At 36.9% G+C, this 13395-nt stretch overlaps 2 protein-coding genes across 2 annotated transcripts; one reads left to right on the top strand and one right to left on the bottom strand.

The window, feature by feature from the left end:
• Nucleotides 1-371: 371 nt before the first annotated feature.
• Nucleotides 372-3915, bottom strand: LOC132186888 (Major facilitator superfamily protein). Its single transcript, XM_059601001.2, has 4 exons — nt 3788-3915; nt 3412-3629; nt 2390-2946; nt 372-1572 (listed from the first exon to the last, which is right to left on the bottom strand). Exons 1-4 carry the CDS (start codon nt 3888-3890, stop codon nt 696-698), a joined length of 1755 nt encoding a protein of 584 aa, XP_059456984.1. The 5' UTR covers nt 3891-3915; the 3' UTR covers nt 372-695.
• A 7733-nt stretch (nt 3916-11648) lies between these two features.
• Nucleotides 11649-13291, top strand: LOC132186724 (peroxidase P7). Its single transcript, XM_059600750.2, has 4 exons — nt 11649-11925; nt 12061-12252; nt 12356-12521; nt 12661-13291. The coding sequence occupies exons 1-4, from the start codon at nt 11719-11721 to the stop codon at nt 13044-13046; spliced, it is 951 nt and encodes a 316-aa protein (XP_059456733.2). The 5' UTR covers nt 11649-11718; the 3' UTR covers nt 13047-13291.
• Nucleotides 13292-13395: the final 104 nt, after the last annotated feature.

The following is a 13395-nucleotide window of genomic DNA, read 5'->3' as shown; positions in this document are numbered from 1 at the left end:
CTGCAGCCACAACACTTATTCGGCTCTTTGAAGGCCTCAAAAGCATAGCTTGAAGGCCCAACATTCCCAGTGGAGATCGACCGTCTTTTTATTTTTATGAAGCCTATATGAAGTCTTACCTACAACTTTTACCATCTACGCACGAAAAAAGAACTAAAAAAAATATGGGATTTCAAAGATTTCAAAAAATTATGGAGTGAAAGTTCCAACTCATGAATACTGTTGTGGGAAATATTAACAATTTTAATAATTTGAAGAGGCCATTAATGCAATTCAAAGTTAGAAGAAGACATTAACAACCAGGTGATAGTTCTAGAGAATTTTTCGAGAGAATTTTACTCCCTAGCATAGAAATAAGGACTTGTTCCAGATTATTTTGACAATTGAATTGTTTTATTGATTTACAACGTCTACAAAGATTAAAAAAAAAAAAAAGGCCTCTTAAAAATCACACAAATAGTTTATCTAAGAGTAATGCTAAATACTCAACTTTCATCTCATTTTTATACAATTGAGACGATGAAACAGTGTGGCCTTCAATCAACCTTTAGATTTGTTTTTTTTTTCCTTTTTAATAAAGATTGATCCAAAAGTTTACGAGTATTGCCACATTAGATTGGTTGTATGAGAGTGAGGTACCAATTGAGTATATAGCATTACTCTTTATTTAAGGGAGGCCCTGCAAACAAACAGAATTATACTTGTAAGCTTAGAGGAGACGTGTCCAAGGGTTTGGCCTCCATTTGAAGACCCTCCTTGACTTCAATGATCTCCTGCTTGTAAATATATTTACTTGATGCCCACAGAAAGGCTCCGATGTTAAGGATAGAGATGACCAAAAGGAAGCCATAGTAGTAATCCAAGTGAGAGTCATTCAAATTATCGCCTATCCAGCTCTTCCCTCCATTCCTTCCTGTAATTTTATCCACCATTGTCACCAGAAAGCTGTTCAAGAAATTGCCGAAGCCAATCCCACTTGTGAAGAACGTTGTCCCAAGACTCTGCATGTCTTCTGGAGACTGATCGTAGAAGAATTCCAGCAACCCAATTGCATTGAACACGTCGGCGATGCCGAGGAGAACGTATTGAGGCAACAGCCAAAATATGCTCATGGGGACAATTTCCTTAGGATCTACTATATGGTTCAATCTTATGACGTGCATCCGCCGGACTTCCACAGCATAAGCAACTCCGATGGCCATGACTTGGATGACAAATCCGACGCCGAGCCTTTGAAGCAGAGTGATTCCCCTGGAGTTTCCGGTTCTGCGGCGCATGAGGGGCACGAAGTAGCGGTCGTACATAGGCACGGTGAGGAGCATTGAGAGAGTAACGAAGCTGCCGAGTGAGGCTGCTGGAATCCGGAAGGTGGGGCTTAGGCTTCGGTCCAAGGTGGTGCCTTGTTTGACAAAAAGAGTGTTGATTTGTGCCCAAATTGTGCTGGGAATTAGCGTGACAAGCCATATCAGGATCATTCCCAAAACCAGCTTGGCTCCTTCTACCTGAGTCACTGTGCATGGTGGTGTTGAGGAATCCAACCTACCTTCTTTTATCGCAGCCCTGTCCAGGAACCTGGGAATGAAATAGTTCAAAATTGCCTTCAATATTGACCCCACTTTTCTTTAAATTTACGAGTAGTCAAATAGAAATCATATTGTAAGGGACGAGGGCCGCCCTTCCCTCTGGTTCACCTCCCCTGAGTATAGCTACCAGTTTTATTATGCTTCTTTTTTTTTTTCAAATGCTATTATGAGTTGTAAAGGTCCCCACCAATAGTTGCGTTTCATGTGCATTATTTTGTTTGAATTCGAGACCATGGTGGGGGTGTGCACTTAGGCGCTGCCTCCATGCATCAGAAACGACTTGACTGAAAGATTGTGACCATTCACTAAAGAGGTGCAAAGGGAGTAGTGTGAACAGTGCACATGGAGAGAATTTTGGAAATGAATGGCCAGCAAAATCCATAGATCGCCACCCTTTTCCTTGGAATAGTAGATTTCCTGATAATAATGCAATACTTGTCTTGGCACCAAGGCTTTAAACGATTGTGGGGTAGTTCTCTAGTCTAAGTGACCACGGCCATGGTTCCATCTCATAATTATTTGTCAGCTTGGCAAAGGTATTCATTTTATCTTTGTGTGCCTAGCTGCGCGTGCGCATTAGGGAAGTAGGGTCGACAATTTTTGACATAATTTACAAACTCAACACAAAATTAACAAGTTAAAGCCCTTACAAGGGTTAGAATAAATAACTGAGTGTTGTTATTTGCACGTCAAAAATTCAGAGCATTCATGACGCCCCATGTATCCATGCAATTATGCCAGTTCTATATATATATATATAATCTTAAAAAGCTAAAACAGGAGCAGCAAAAATTTAGAGTGCTGACCTGAACATAGAGGTGTGATGGACCTGCCTCTTTCCGCTGCTGCTGTAATGCTGCAGGTCAAACTCATAAAGCTGCGAGGGGTTGTTTGGTAGTTGAAGCATCCTATTTTTGAAGGCAGTAATAGGCACTCGAATCAAGTCCCTTGCAGGGCTTTTGCTCTTCCGAACTTTGTGCCTGTAGAATGGGGTTCCTATGTAGAAAACAAAAATGGAGAGGAGAAGGCCAATTGTGGGGATACCGTAGCCTAAACCCCATCCCAAATTCTCTTGAATGTAAACAAGGCCAATGGTGGCAATTAAAGCACCTAAGAAAGAGCTGAACATCCACCAGTTGAAGAAGGAAACCTTGAGCTCTTTCTCATGGGGGTTGTAATCATCAAACTGGTCTGCCCCAAAGGTGGATATATTGGGTTTTGTTCCACCCGACCCGATTGCTATAGTGTAGAGAGATAAGTAGAAGAAGGAAATTTGTGAAGCAGAGGCCTTGTTGCAGACTCCATTTGTGCATGATGGCTTCAAGCTTTTGAGTGAAACTACTGTTGTCAGAAGCACCATTCCCTGTTGAGATATATGCTACATTATGATCAGTTTAATTATTTCTATAACAAACAAAATCTTAGTCGGCGCTAGCTTCTGCTCATGATGAAGTCAAAATTTAGGTTCCTATCAATCAGTTGAAGTTCATTTTTCATCAATTTAAGCATTTAAACAGAATATTTTCTCAATATTTATTGTAAATTGATGGGATAACTACTCCTCTGCGGGCCTAGCATGCATGAATGATAAGCCTCTGGACTACTACAAACTTCTATATCATGCAGGTAGCCATTTGTTAATCAAACTAGCATTTTGATGGTCCCACGAACAAAAAATGAAAGTTATTGGCCTTCAAGAGTAGGTAAGGTAAACCTAAGCATTTTGCTTGGAAGATGAAGATAGTACTTAAAATAATGCAAATGGTAAAGATTAAACATTGAAATATGTCTACAAACAAAGTTCTTAATTGGATAAATCATCATTTACCATGACGTATATGAGAGATGAGACAGTGAAAGTCCAAAACCGACCAATGTAAGAATCTGCTATGTAAGCACCAAGAATTGGTGTAATCCACACTGATCCTGACCAGTTATTCACATTCCTTACTGATGAAACTGTGTCTTGATGAAGTTGGGTTGTCAAGTAATTCACTAAGTTTGACTGTACCCCATAAAACGCCATCCTCTCAAATGCTTCATAGCCTGTGCATATAAAAGATTCAACATCATAAAGAAACTTATGAGACAATTTGGTACAAGTATAATATTGCTGGGAGCCTGTTTAGTTTCCAGCAGAAGTTTGTGTGTGCATAAGGGCAAAAAAGAAGCAAAAGAAAAGAAATGAGATGATGATTAATTACCAACAAGGAAAGAACAGGCTTTCCATTTCCCAGTTTTTGATGCAAGTATGGGGCGGCCGCGAAGATCAACAGTGCCATCTTGGGTGTAACCTTTGGCTTCCATTTGAAGTTTGAAGGAAGTGGGAGAATTAAGTAAGTGAAAGAGAAAAGACTAGTTAGGATAGTGTGAGGCGGTCGATCTCCTTATATAGTTATAAGAATGCAAAGCTGTCACAAAATCATCCTCTGCTTATATTAAAAGGTATAATATTCCCATGCTTAATTTAAGATAAGATACCCAATGAATTTAATACTAATTAGTAATTAGTAGATATTGTCCACTGTGTTTGAGAGTGAACAACAAGAGTAGCTCATAATGTGAACAAAAGGCTGCTGACGCTAGGTGAAATAGTTGTGCGATAAAAATTTTAACATTATTTTTTGTGCCATATATACTTTTAGCATAAAATTATCTCACTTTGCAGATATGACAGTGCTCTAAAATTATTGTTAGAAACTATATTTTTATTTTATTATTATCTCGTCTTGCTAACAAGGCAGTGACAATCCATCATTAATTTAAAAGCTAATTGACACGGTCATATTATCAAGATGAAATAATAATAAAATATAAATGTAATTTCTAATATTACTCTTTCACAAAACAACTCAAACTAAAGCTATTATAGGACTCCCAGTACCGCCACACGCTAGAGATCAGGAATGTATGTACTTGAACCTTCACTTAATTAGTAGTGATGATCAATTAACTACCATGATTTTAGATCAAGTTAAGTTAATTTACTAGCGTCTTATATTTCTACTCACTCCTGCGTGTTTATATTCCAACACTAACAACCAATGAGCTTTGCTCTCAAGGTCGAGGAATAAGTATCGGCTTGGGGGTTTTGCTCTCAAGGCCGAGAAATAAGTATCGGCTTGGGGGTTTTGCTCTCAAGGCTGAGGAATAAGCGCTACCTATGCATTAGATGATATTTGTTTGATGCAGATCTGAGTTTTAAACTTGATATTTAGTCATAGGTTAGCGGATGCTGTGTTTTGGTTGATTTGGTCTGTTGTTGATGACTGTATCTTTAGCTTCGGCTATGATTTACTTCAGAGTTTTTTGTTCTGTTTGTAAGAGTTTTAGGCTCGCAACTTTTATCAATAAATAAATATGATATGTTTCAAAAAAAAAAAACAACCTATGAGCTAATTTTACTGGATCGGAAATTCCGATAATTTTCCATATCCCTTAGAATCGGCCGGTAATTAAGGGAGTTGCATGTGACATGTCTTTGATGAGCCTCCTATTCCAGCAGGTGCTTTCTTGCCCCAGCACTTGAGTACTAACTCGAAAAGGTGTGAATCTAATTGGGAGCCTCTCTACTTTGAGGAGGATTGAAGGGAATCCAATTCAATTTTAATTAACTCTGATAATTTTTAATATAATATGAGAATCTGATACGAATTCAACATAAAATTAATGAGTTAAGATTAATGGGTTTGACATGTTTAATCAAATGAATTATATTAAAATTAACTTATATAGTATTATCCTTAAATATCAACACTACCAAAAACTCATTCACTTAGCACGCAAACATATGCCTAGGAATAATGCATAAGCTGCTTTTTGACTATTTTATGAAGAGATAAACATGATGGTTTTAAGACTGCCTTTACAACGTTATCCGCAGAAAAAGTTTTGTTCTTCTTGGTGGAATAAAATCCTGTTCTTGCTAAGAATAGGTATCCGAGAAACAAATTGCCATACTTGGGATCCTTACTTAAATTATTTTCTTGTGAGAGTTCCAAACACACACCCACACAATTAAAGACCTTAATTTGGCTCGTTCGGCTTCAAAATTAGAGAAACAATTTATTCTAATTATTGTGTGACTCTTAAATTGATATTGGATTAAAATTTAATAATAATAATTAATAAACCTTTTTTTTTTTTTTTTTTTGTCACAAGTGCTTAGTTAATATAGCACCAATCTTCTCACAATAATCTGTGAAGATAAAACAATCTGGCCACAATATTATAAGGAACTCTCTCTATCATCATTTGCAACTTGCAAAAGATCCCTATTGGTTAGAAAAAACCTGTCATTTTCAGATTGTCTTTTTCTTGCCAAAATAATATTAGCCACGATATATAAATATCTTCGCAGAAGTTCTAGACATTCCTTCTATAAAGTTTGGAAAGTAAGTAAAGCCGAAGAAATAAAGGGTCTTTTTTTTTTTTTTCTTTAATTGGATATACGGGAAAAAAAAAAAAAAATTAATGGTCCAGATTTCAAGTTTTGAACAAAATTTATATATTCTGGAAGCATCGTGTGTGGATTCTTCTCCCTCTTTGGATAATGACAAAGATTTTACTCTCCAGATTTTCTTTCTTCCTGTCTTACTCATTAAACATATCAGACCTTTCAATCTTAACCATAGAGTTCTGTTAGGATACTGAGTTAGTTTAGTTTACAACAAATTATTTTATAAGAAACAAAATAGCAGGGGCACCACCTATGCGAGCAGTGCAACTAACATATATCCACCAATCATGTTTAAACTCAGAAATGGGGCCGGAAGCCGGCTACAGTTGTATTATGAACCCACTTGCACCGACCGCACTATCGGCTGTTGCCGCCTTCGTACTTTTGCTGGCCCAACATATATGGAATGCCCACACGATCCTTTTAGAGTTGAAGTTTCACCTCTATTTTCAAAATAAGCAAATATTTATGTGGTTGACTATACTTAATTTTTTCAAATAATTACTCCATTTCCCGGTTGATTAGCAACCATTTGTATTTCAAGCCGCCACTACCTACCATGCACTATCTTCAAATACCTTTTGAAATGCTTCAACTTCTATGATAAGTTGTGATTTAAATAAAAGTATTAACTACTAAGAGTTTAGCGAATTCACCATTAAACATACAGCACCCAGTCTGTTTGGAGGATATTTTCCACACGATGGGGGGGAGTTTTGTGTGCATAGGGTAAAATTTAGAGGTATCTTGCAGAGAAACGTGTGGTTGTGGAGGCCAGTTGGTACGAAGAAGCAGGACTTTAATTTGTTTGCTATAAGACACATTGAATGGTCATATTGAGACTGCATATATCCTGCCCCAGTTGGTACGATGGTCTTTGCTTCATTCAACACTCATGGGAACTAACTGCTTTCCAGTATATGCAGATTGATTAGGAATCAAAATTAATGGTACAATTTTTTTTTTTTACCCTAAAAAATTTTTGTAATATTTTTCTTGTAGAATTTCGATTTCATGGACTGGTTTGAAAATATTTTTGGAATTAGTTAAGAAAAGAACTAATATTTTCCCTTTTTTTTTTTTTTTTTTTTTTTTTTAAGAAAATAGATTCTTGGGTTTTTTTTTGGGGGGGGGGGGGGGGGGGGGGGAATCTTTTGTGATACAGAGGCAGTATATTGAATTTTTGTCCCTTTAAAGGGAAGGGTAATGGACCACAATGCAGTGGAGAAGCAATTGGGTAATTGCTTTCTGATCCTAGACATGGACGAATCATCCTGGGTTTGAATGTACGTGGGATACTGATCTTTTTCGAATCTTCAACGAAAATAGAATCCATGTGCTCGATGAAATGCCAATGTGACGAAGGTGCAAACGACTGTGTCCAATCCTTGCTTTTGTACGTGGGCATGAAGTCACAGCTTACCTATAATCCCCCAAGCGTACAACACAATGGTAATGATGAAGCTTTGTATGGTCAATATTATCTTGGACCATCACATTTTCGTTTAACGTGTAATTCCACTTTTACCTCCATCGGCTATATAATAAAATTAAATATATGTTGATTTTCAAGTTTTTTTGATTGCCGTCCAAAAAATATATAGTCTAAAAACTGTTAACGTCAGGAATTTTCCCAAATTCTGCCACCCCTTGCGCCCCCCAAGGAAGGGGATGATATTTGGACAAAAACAGGCTATTCCAACGTGAAAGGAGGCTTGGGATACTGCTAATTAGTTGTTGCATGGCATCGAGGGCAAATGGCAACAGCAACAGCAACACATGTCACACTCTAGGGGATGGGGTCCGAAACTAAGGTTTGTTTGGATTCCCTCTTATTAGTGGCCAGAAAGAAAGAGACTGAAAGCACCTAGGTTTTGATGCCTCCATTGATTCTACCCTATATATGTATAAAGCCCCACCACCACCATTTTAGATTCTGATTAGCTTCCAAGCTTCAAAACGATGCCCTATGAGGGTGGCTGAATTATTTATTAGGACAGCCTGCCTATCACTGCTCTGCGTACACATTATGTGGGGTGGGGGGGCAAGTCATGACAAGCCTACTCTTTCTCTCATAAATGTTCAAGTTCACAGAACAAACCCCAAACAAGAATTTACATAAACCAAACTCATCACTATCTTCTACTGTTTCATTAAATATGCTTATTAAGCCCATCATTATATATAGCAGATTGAGATGGTATATACATACAATTGGTAATTTTTAACATAATTCAATACTCATGATTCGACACAACTCGAACCCAACAAAAGACATTTATGATTAACAAGTTTTGACATAACTTACAAACTGACATGAACCAAACACAGAATTAGCAAGTTATGACTGATGGGTCTAACCCGTTTAGTTAAATAGGTTGACTCAAACTTGATGCTCGAACACGAATTGTTACCCGTAGTTTTAATGGCCTTGATCAAGCATCATTGACCCAGAATTAATTTGGTCTGTCTCGGTGGCTAACAAAGTCGCTGTTGTTCTTTTATGGGATTAGCTAGGGAGAGACAAAAACAGTAGATATATAGTATAGAAGATAACTCTTGCACTCCACTCGCCATAGATTTGCTATCGAACCTTCAATATTTATGGTTGACAACGAGTTGTCATGTTGAGCTGCATTGCAACTTGCAAGAATGCTGACAAGAGGGGTGACCTATTAGCATTAATGGAATTGATATTGACTAAAACTAGCCAATCCCAAGCTAATAATGAGAATTTCTTCGTTGAAATTACTTTCTCCTAGTTGGTACTAGAAGGAGAAGCTAGCCTACGCACCAAGCAAACCCCCACAACATGTAATGTGACTCACTGGCAACCAATAAGGGCATATAAGATCAAATTCACATACTTTTGGAATCTTTATCTGAAATCAGCAATTGTACTAAGTTTTTTTTTTTTTTTTTTTTTTTTTTTTCTTTTTTAATAAGTGGCTAATAAGAGAAGTCACTTAAAACAAGCAACCTTCAATAACCTAATGTGAAAGACAAGGTAACTTTGTAGGAAAAGATTCTAGAACTGGGAATTTAAAAATGGTGTGAAAATGTGATAGGTCAACTGTGAGCATGGTGCTGCAGTATCGATCATAATGGTATACACCTGCAGTGGCTGCAAAACAATCACTTTAACTTTTTCTAAAGATGGCGTCCTGGCCTCCCATGTTCATAGGCTTTAAGGACATGTTGAGTCACAATGCCCCAAAACTTAACCAGCCCACTAAAGTATTATATTCTAGGTCAGGGCCGCCGGATAGATTTTGAAGTATAAGGTGATAGAGTTACACTTTTTTCTTTTTCTTTTTTTTCTTTTTTAAATATTAATATTAAGATGCTTATTTTCTGTAGATTTTTAAAATTAAAAATATTTACAAATAAAATAAACACTGTTTATTATATATTATGGCTACAATAAAATAAATTTTAAAATTTAGAACAATAAAATCTGATTTATCAAATGAATTATTTTGAGTTTACTTTATGATAAGGTTATTTAGCACTTTTAATTTGCACAAGGAAAGACAATTTCCATGATAATAATTAGTTATGGCTCATTATATATATGAATTGTTGGAAAATCAAGAAACCGGAGAAGAGGAGAATAATTCAATTTGCAAATAAAACTTGGAAGGGAAAAATAAAGAGAAAGTTCTAAAGATTCAAGAGTGATTTATAATCAAATAAAGGAAAGCCCATGGGCATGGAACTTGGAAAATCAACTCGGGCCTGAACGGTGGCTAAATAGGCCCATTAAGCTGGGAAAATAGCTAAACCTCTTTGCAGTTGCGCTGAGGATCTTAAGAACAAAGCAAACTTGGGCGACTGGGCCTGTGGGCTAATTAAAAAGCCTAACCCAACCTAACCCAACTAACGCTTGGGCTTGAAAAACTGACCAACCTCGTTGAGCTTTTAAGTTGGCTTGGAGGTCAAAAGTCTTAAGCCACTTGAGATGGAACTAGGCCTCCTGAGCCTCTGAAAAGCTATTTGGGTTAGCTGACTTAAAGCAATCTCCTGAATTTCGTGTCCGTTATTATAAAACAACGTCAAATGTGTTATCACTGGACGAGATGCACCATATGAAGGAAATCAAATCAGTGTTGTTAATTTGTTATCCCGCAAAGACCAATAATAATAATTCTCTTGGTCTGGCCTTTAAAAAGGTGTGGAATAAACCCTAAACATGACCTTCGTGTCTAACTTTGATGATCAAGACAAAAGTGAAATGGCTAGACAGAAACTGAGACACATGCATAATAGTACGTGAATTGGTCCCATGTACAATTGTGCATTGCAGATGTTACGTTAGTGCTCATTGATGTTGATGAAAGTAATGAAAATTACACAAAATAAGTAACATATATATATATATATATATATATAGACACACAAAATAAGTAACATATATATATAGAGAGAGAGAGAGAGAGATTGTCAGGAGAAACTGTACATTTTTATGCATTCATTCAATATCCAATCAGCATTCAGCAACAAGACTTAATCAAAATGTCTAAATCACCCCTATTTTGCATTGCTTTTTTACGGTTCAAATATAGATTTAGAATAACTTTAAGGGGAAACTTCATTACGGACCTCCAAACTTTGACTCGTTTTGAAATACCCCCTAAACTTCAAAATCTCTCAATTTAGTCTCCTGAACTTTCAATTGCTCTCAATTTGGACCCTTTCGTTAATTTTAGCTGTTAAAATTTCAAAAAGACCAAAATATCCCTGATTTTTGTTTTTTTTTTTTTTTAAATAAAAAAACGTTTTAGAAGTTGAAATTTTATACAAAAGTCAGGGGTATAAACGTCATGTGATGTTTAAAATCTGATAGAGAGGTCCAAATTGAAAGCAATTGAAAGTTCAAGGGACTAAATTGAGAAATTTTTGAAGTTCAGGTGGGTATTTCAAAATGGGTAAAAGTTTGGAGGTCCTTAGTGAAGTTTCCCCTAAGTTTAATTACTAAATTAGTGGTGTTATTTTTACAAATTGATAATTGATAAATAATGCAATGATTTTTTTTTTTTTTTTTTTCTATTCAATAATGCAATGATTTACTTGTAGTTTTGAATTATTGATTAATATTTTCATTTGGAAATCGAAAACAAAAAGAAGAACAAGGCGAATAACTTTTGAAGGTTCACAACAAGAGGGACATTTCCATCCGAAGGGACCCTTCCTCGTGCAAGAGGACATATAAAGTTAGCTGTATGTGGTCTGAAAATAAAGACATACAATTATGAACTATGGTCTATGGAGTCTCCTATGATACATTATCACTTTATGGCACAAGGAAAAGTGTTTGAATGTGTCACGTTGGCAGCTGGCAGAAATCAAATCAACGTTAATTGCCAAAGTAAAAGTGGGGAAAAACTGAAAAAGTAGTCTTAAAGAGGAGCATGGCCCATGGGATGTCACTGTAGCTTCACTTTTACATCCAATAATTATCCTGCTTGTCGACATCTTGTGGTGATCACTAGCTTGTATTTTTATTTTTTGAGTTTTTACGTTTATGTCATGTAAAAACATTTAAAAATATATATATATATATAGAAGGAAGCTTCCAAAACATATTAATGAACGTACCCCAAGGTTTCGTGTCGGTTGAGCGGCCATTGTCATAGTTTGTGGTTATAAGGCAATGCTTTTGTGTAGAAGAGTAGCATGGCTTCCAACTTACTTGTGCTGCTTGTCCTCGTTGCTTTTAGCGCATTTCGCAAAGCTGATGGCAAGCTTTCCCCAGAATACTACTCGTGCAAATGCCCTAAAGCCTCATCCATTGTTGAGGCAGAAGTTAGAGCAGCCATAAACAAGGAAACACGTATTGGGGCTTCTTTACTCCGCTTGCATTTCCATGATTGCTTTGTAAATGTGAGTATAGCTTTCCTAGCAAGCTAGCACTTAATATATATATATATATATATATATATATATATATTGGTCATTTGACTTCATGTTTAGTCACTTTGAATATGGATGGTTGGATTTTATAAAATTATCCATCAGGGCTGTGACGCATCAATACTGTTGGATGATACGGGCAGCTTTGTAGGAGAGAAGACAGCAAATCCCAACAAAAACTCGCTTAGAGGATTCAATGTAGTTGATGACATTAAAGCCAAGCTAGAGAAGGCATGCCCTGGAGTGGTGTCCTGTGCTGATATTCTTGCTCTGGCTGCTCGAGACTCCACTGTTTGTGTAAGCTCCATTAAATTAAAGCATCATGTGTTCGTTTAGCAACTTTGTTTAAGAAATTGATATAATTTGATCATGAGGGCCGGGGATGTTTTTTCTTTTGCAGTTAGGTGGTCCTTCTTGGAAAGTTGGGCTGGGAAGAAGAGATTCAGTTACTGCTAACGGGACTGCCGCCAACACGTTTATCCCTTCACCTGCTTCCAACCTAAGTGCTCTCGTCTCAAGCTTCGCTGTACAGGGACTCTCATTTAAGAACATGGTAGCTCTTTCAGGTAATTTATTAGTTTCTGTATGGACAACAAGAACAACTGTCAAGAAAGCCATGAAAACTACAAAAGAAAAAAGAAAATAGGCTAAAATATGATTATCCCACGCACTGATTTGGATAAAGCAACTCACCTTGGGTGGCAGGTTCACACACCATTGGCCGGGCTAGATGTATATCATTCAGACCACGCATATATACTGAGAGCAGCATTGATTCCTCCTTCGCCAAGTCACTGCAGCGCAATTGCCCAGTAAGCGGCAATGACAACAAGCTTGCGCCCCTTGACGTCCGAACCTCGACCCATTTTGATATTCAGTATTTTAGGAATTTGTTGAATAAAAAGGGTCTTCTTCATTCAGATCAGGAGCTCTATAATGGCACTTCTGCTGATTCTCTGGTTAAAAAATATTCTACCGACACTACAGTATTTTTCAGGGACTTTGCCCGGGCTATGGTTAAAATGGGCAAAATCAAGCCTCTCACAGGAAGCAAAGGAGAGGTCAGAATCAATTGCAGAAAAGTCAATTAGCTAGATAGTATTTGTGTATAAAATTATTATAAAGTCCGAGTACATGTAAAATAAGTACCATTTTCTGTCCAAAATTATGTGCTATCTATCTTATTCTTGGCAGATGCCTATGTTTATCAATAAAACACCTAGTTTATGCGATGGAGATCATCATCAAATGTAAGTTGTCGCCTTCAAATTGATATTTTCTGTCATAGGAAGTGCATCAGTGCATGTAACGAATGGCAACCAATGACTCAAGCATCACCCGTTATAAATCTCCAAATCTTGATACTGAGAATTATACTGGTCATTTAATTGAATGGAGGCGAATTTACGAGATAGCACTAAAAGTAGTTACACCTCCTTG

Source organism: Corylus avellana, chromosome 6 (assembly GCF_965113065.1).
Source record: "Corylus avellana chromosome 6, dhCorAvel1.hap1.2, whole genome shotgun sequence".
Taxonomy (NCBI): Eukaryota; Viridiplantae; Streptophyta; class Magnoliopsida; order Fagales; family Betulaceae; genus Corylus; species Corylus avellana.
Note: the sequence above shows the minus strand (reverse complement) of the source record. Positions and strands in the feature narration are given on the sequence as shown.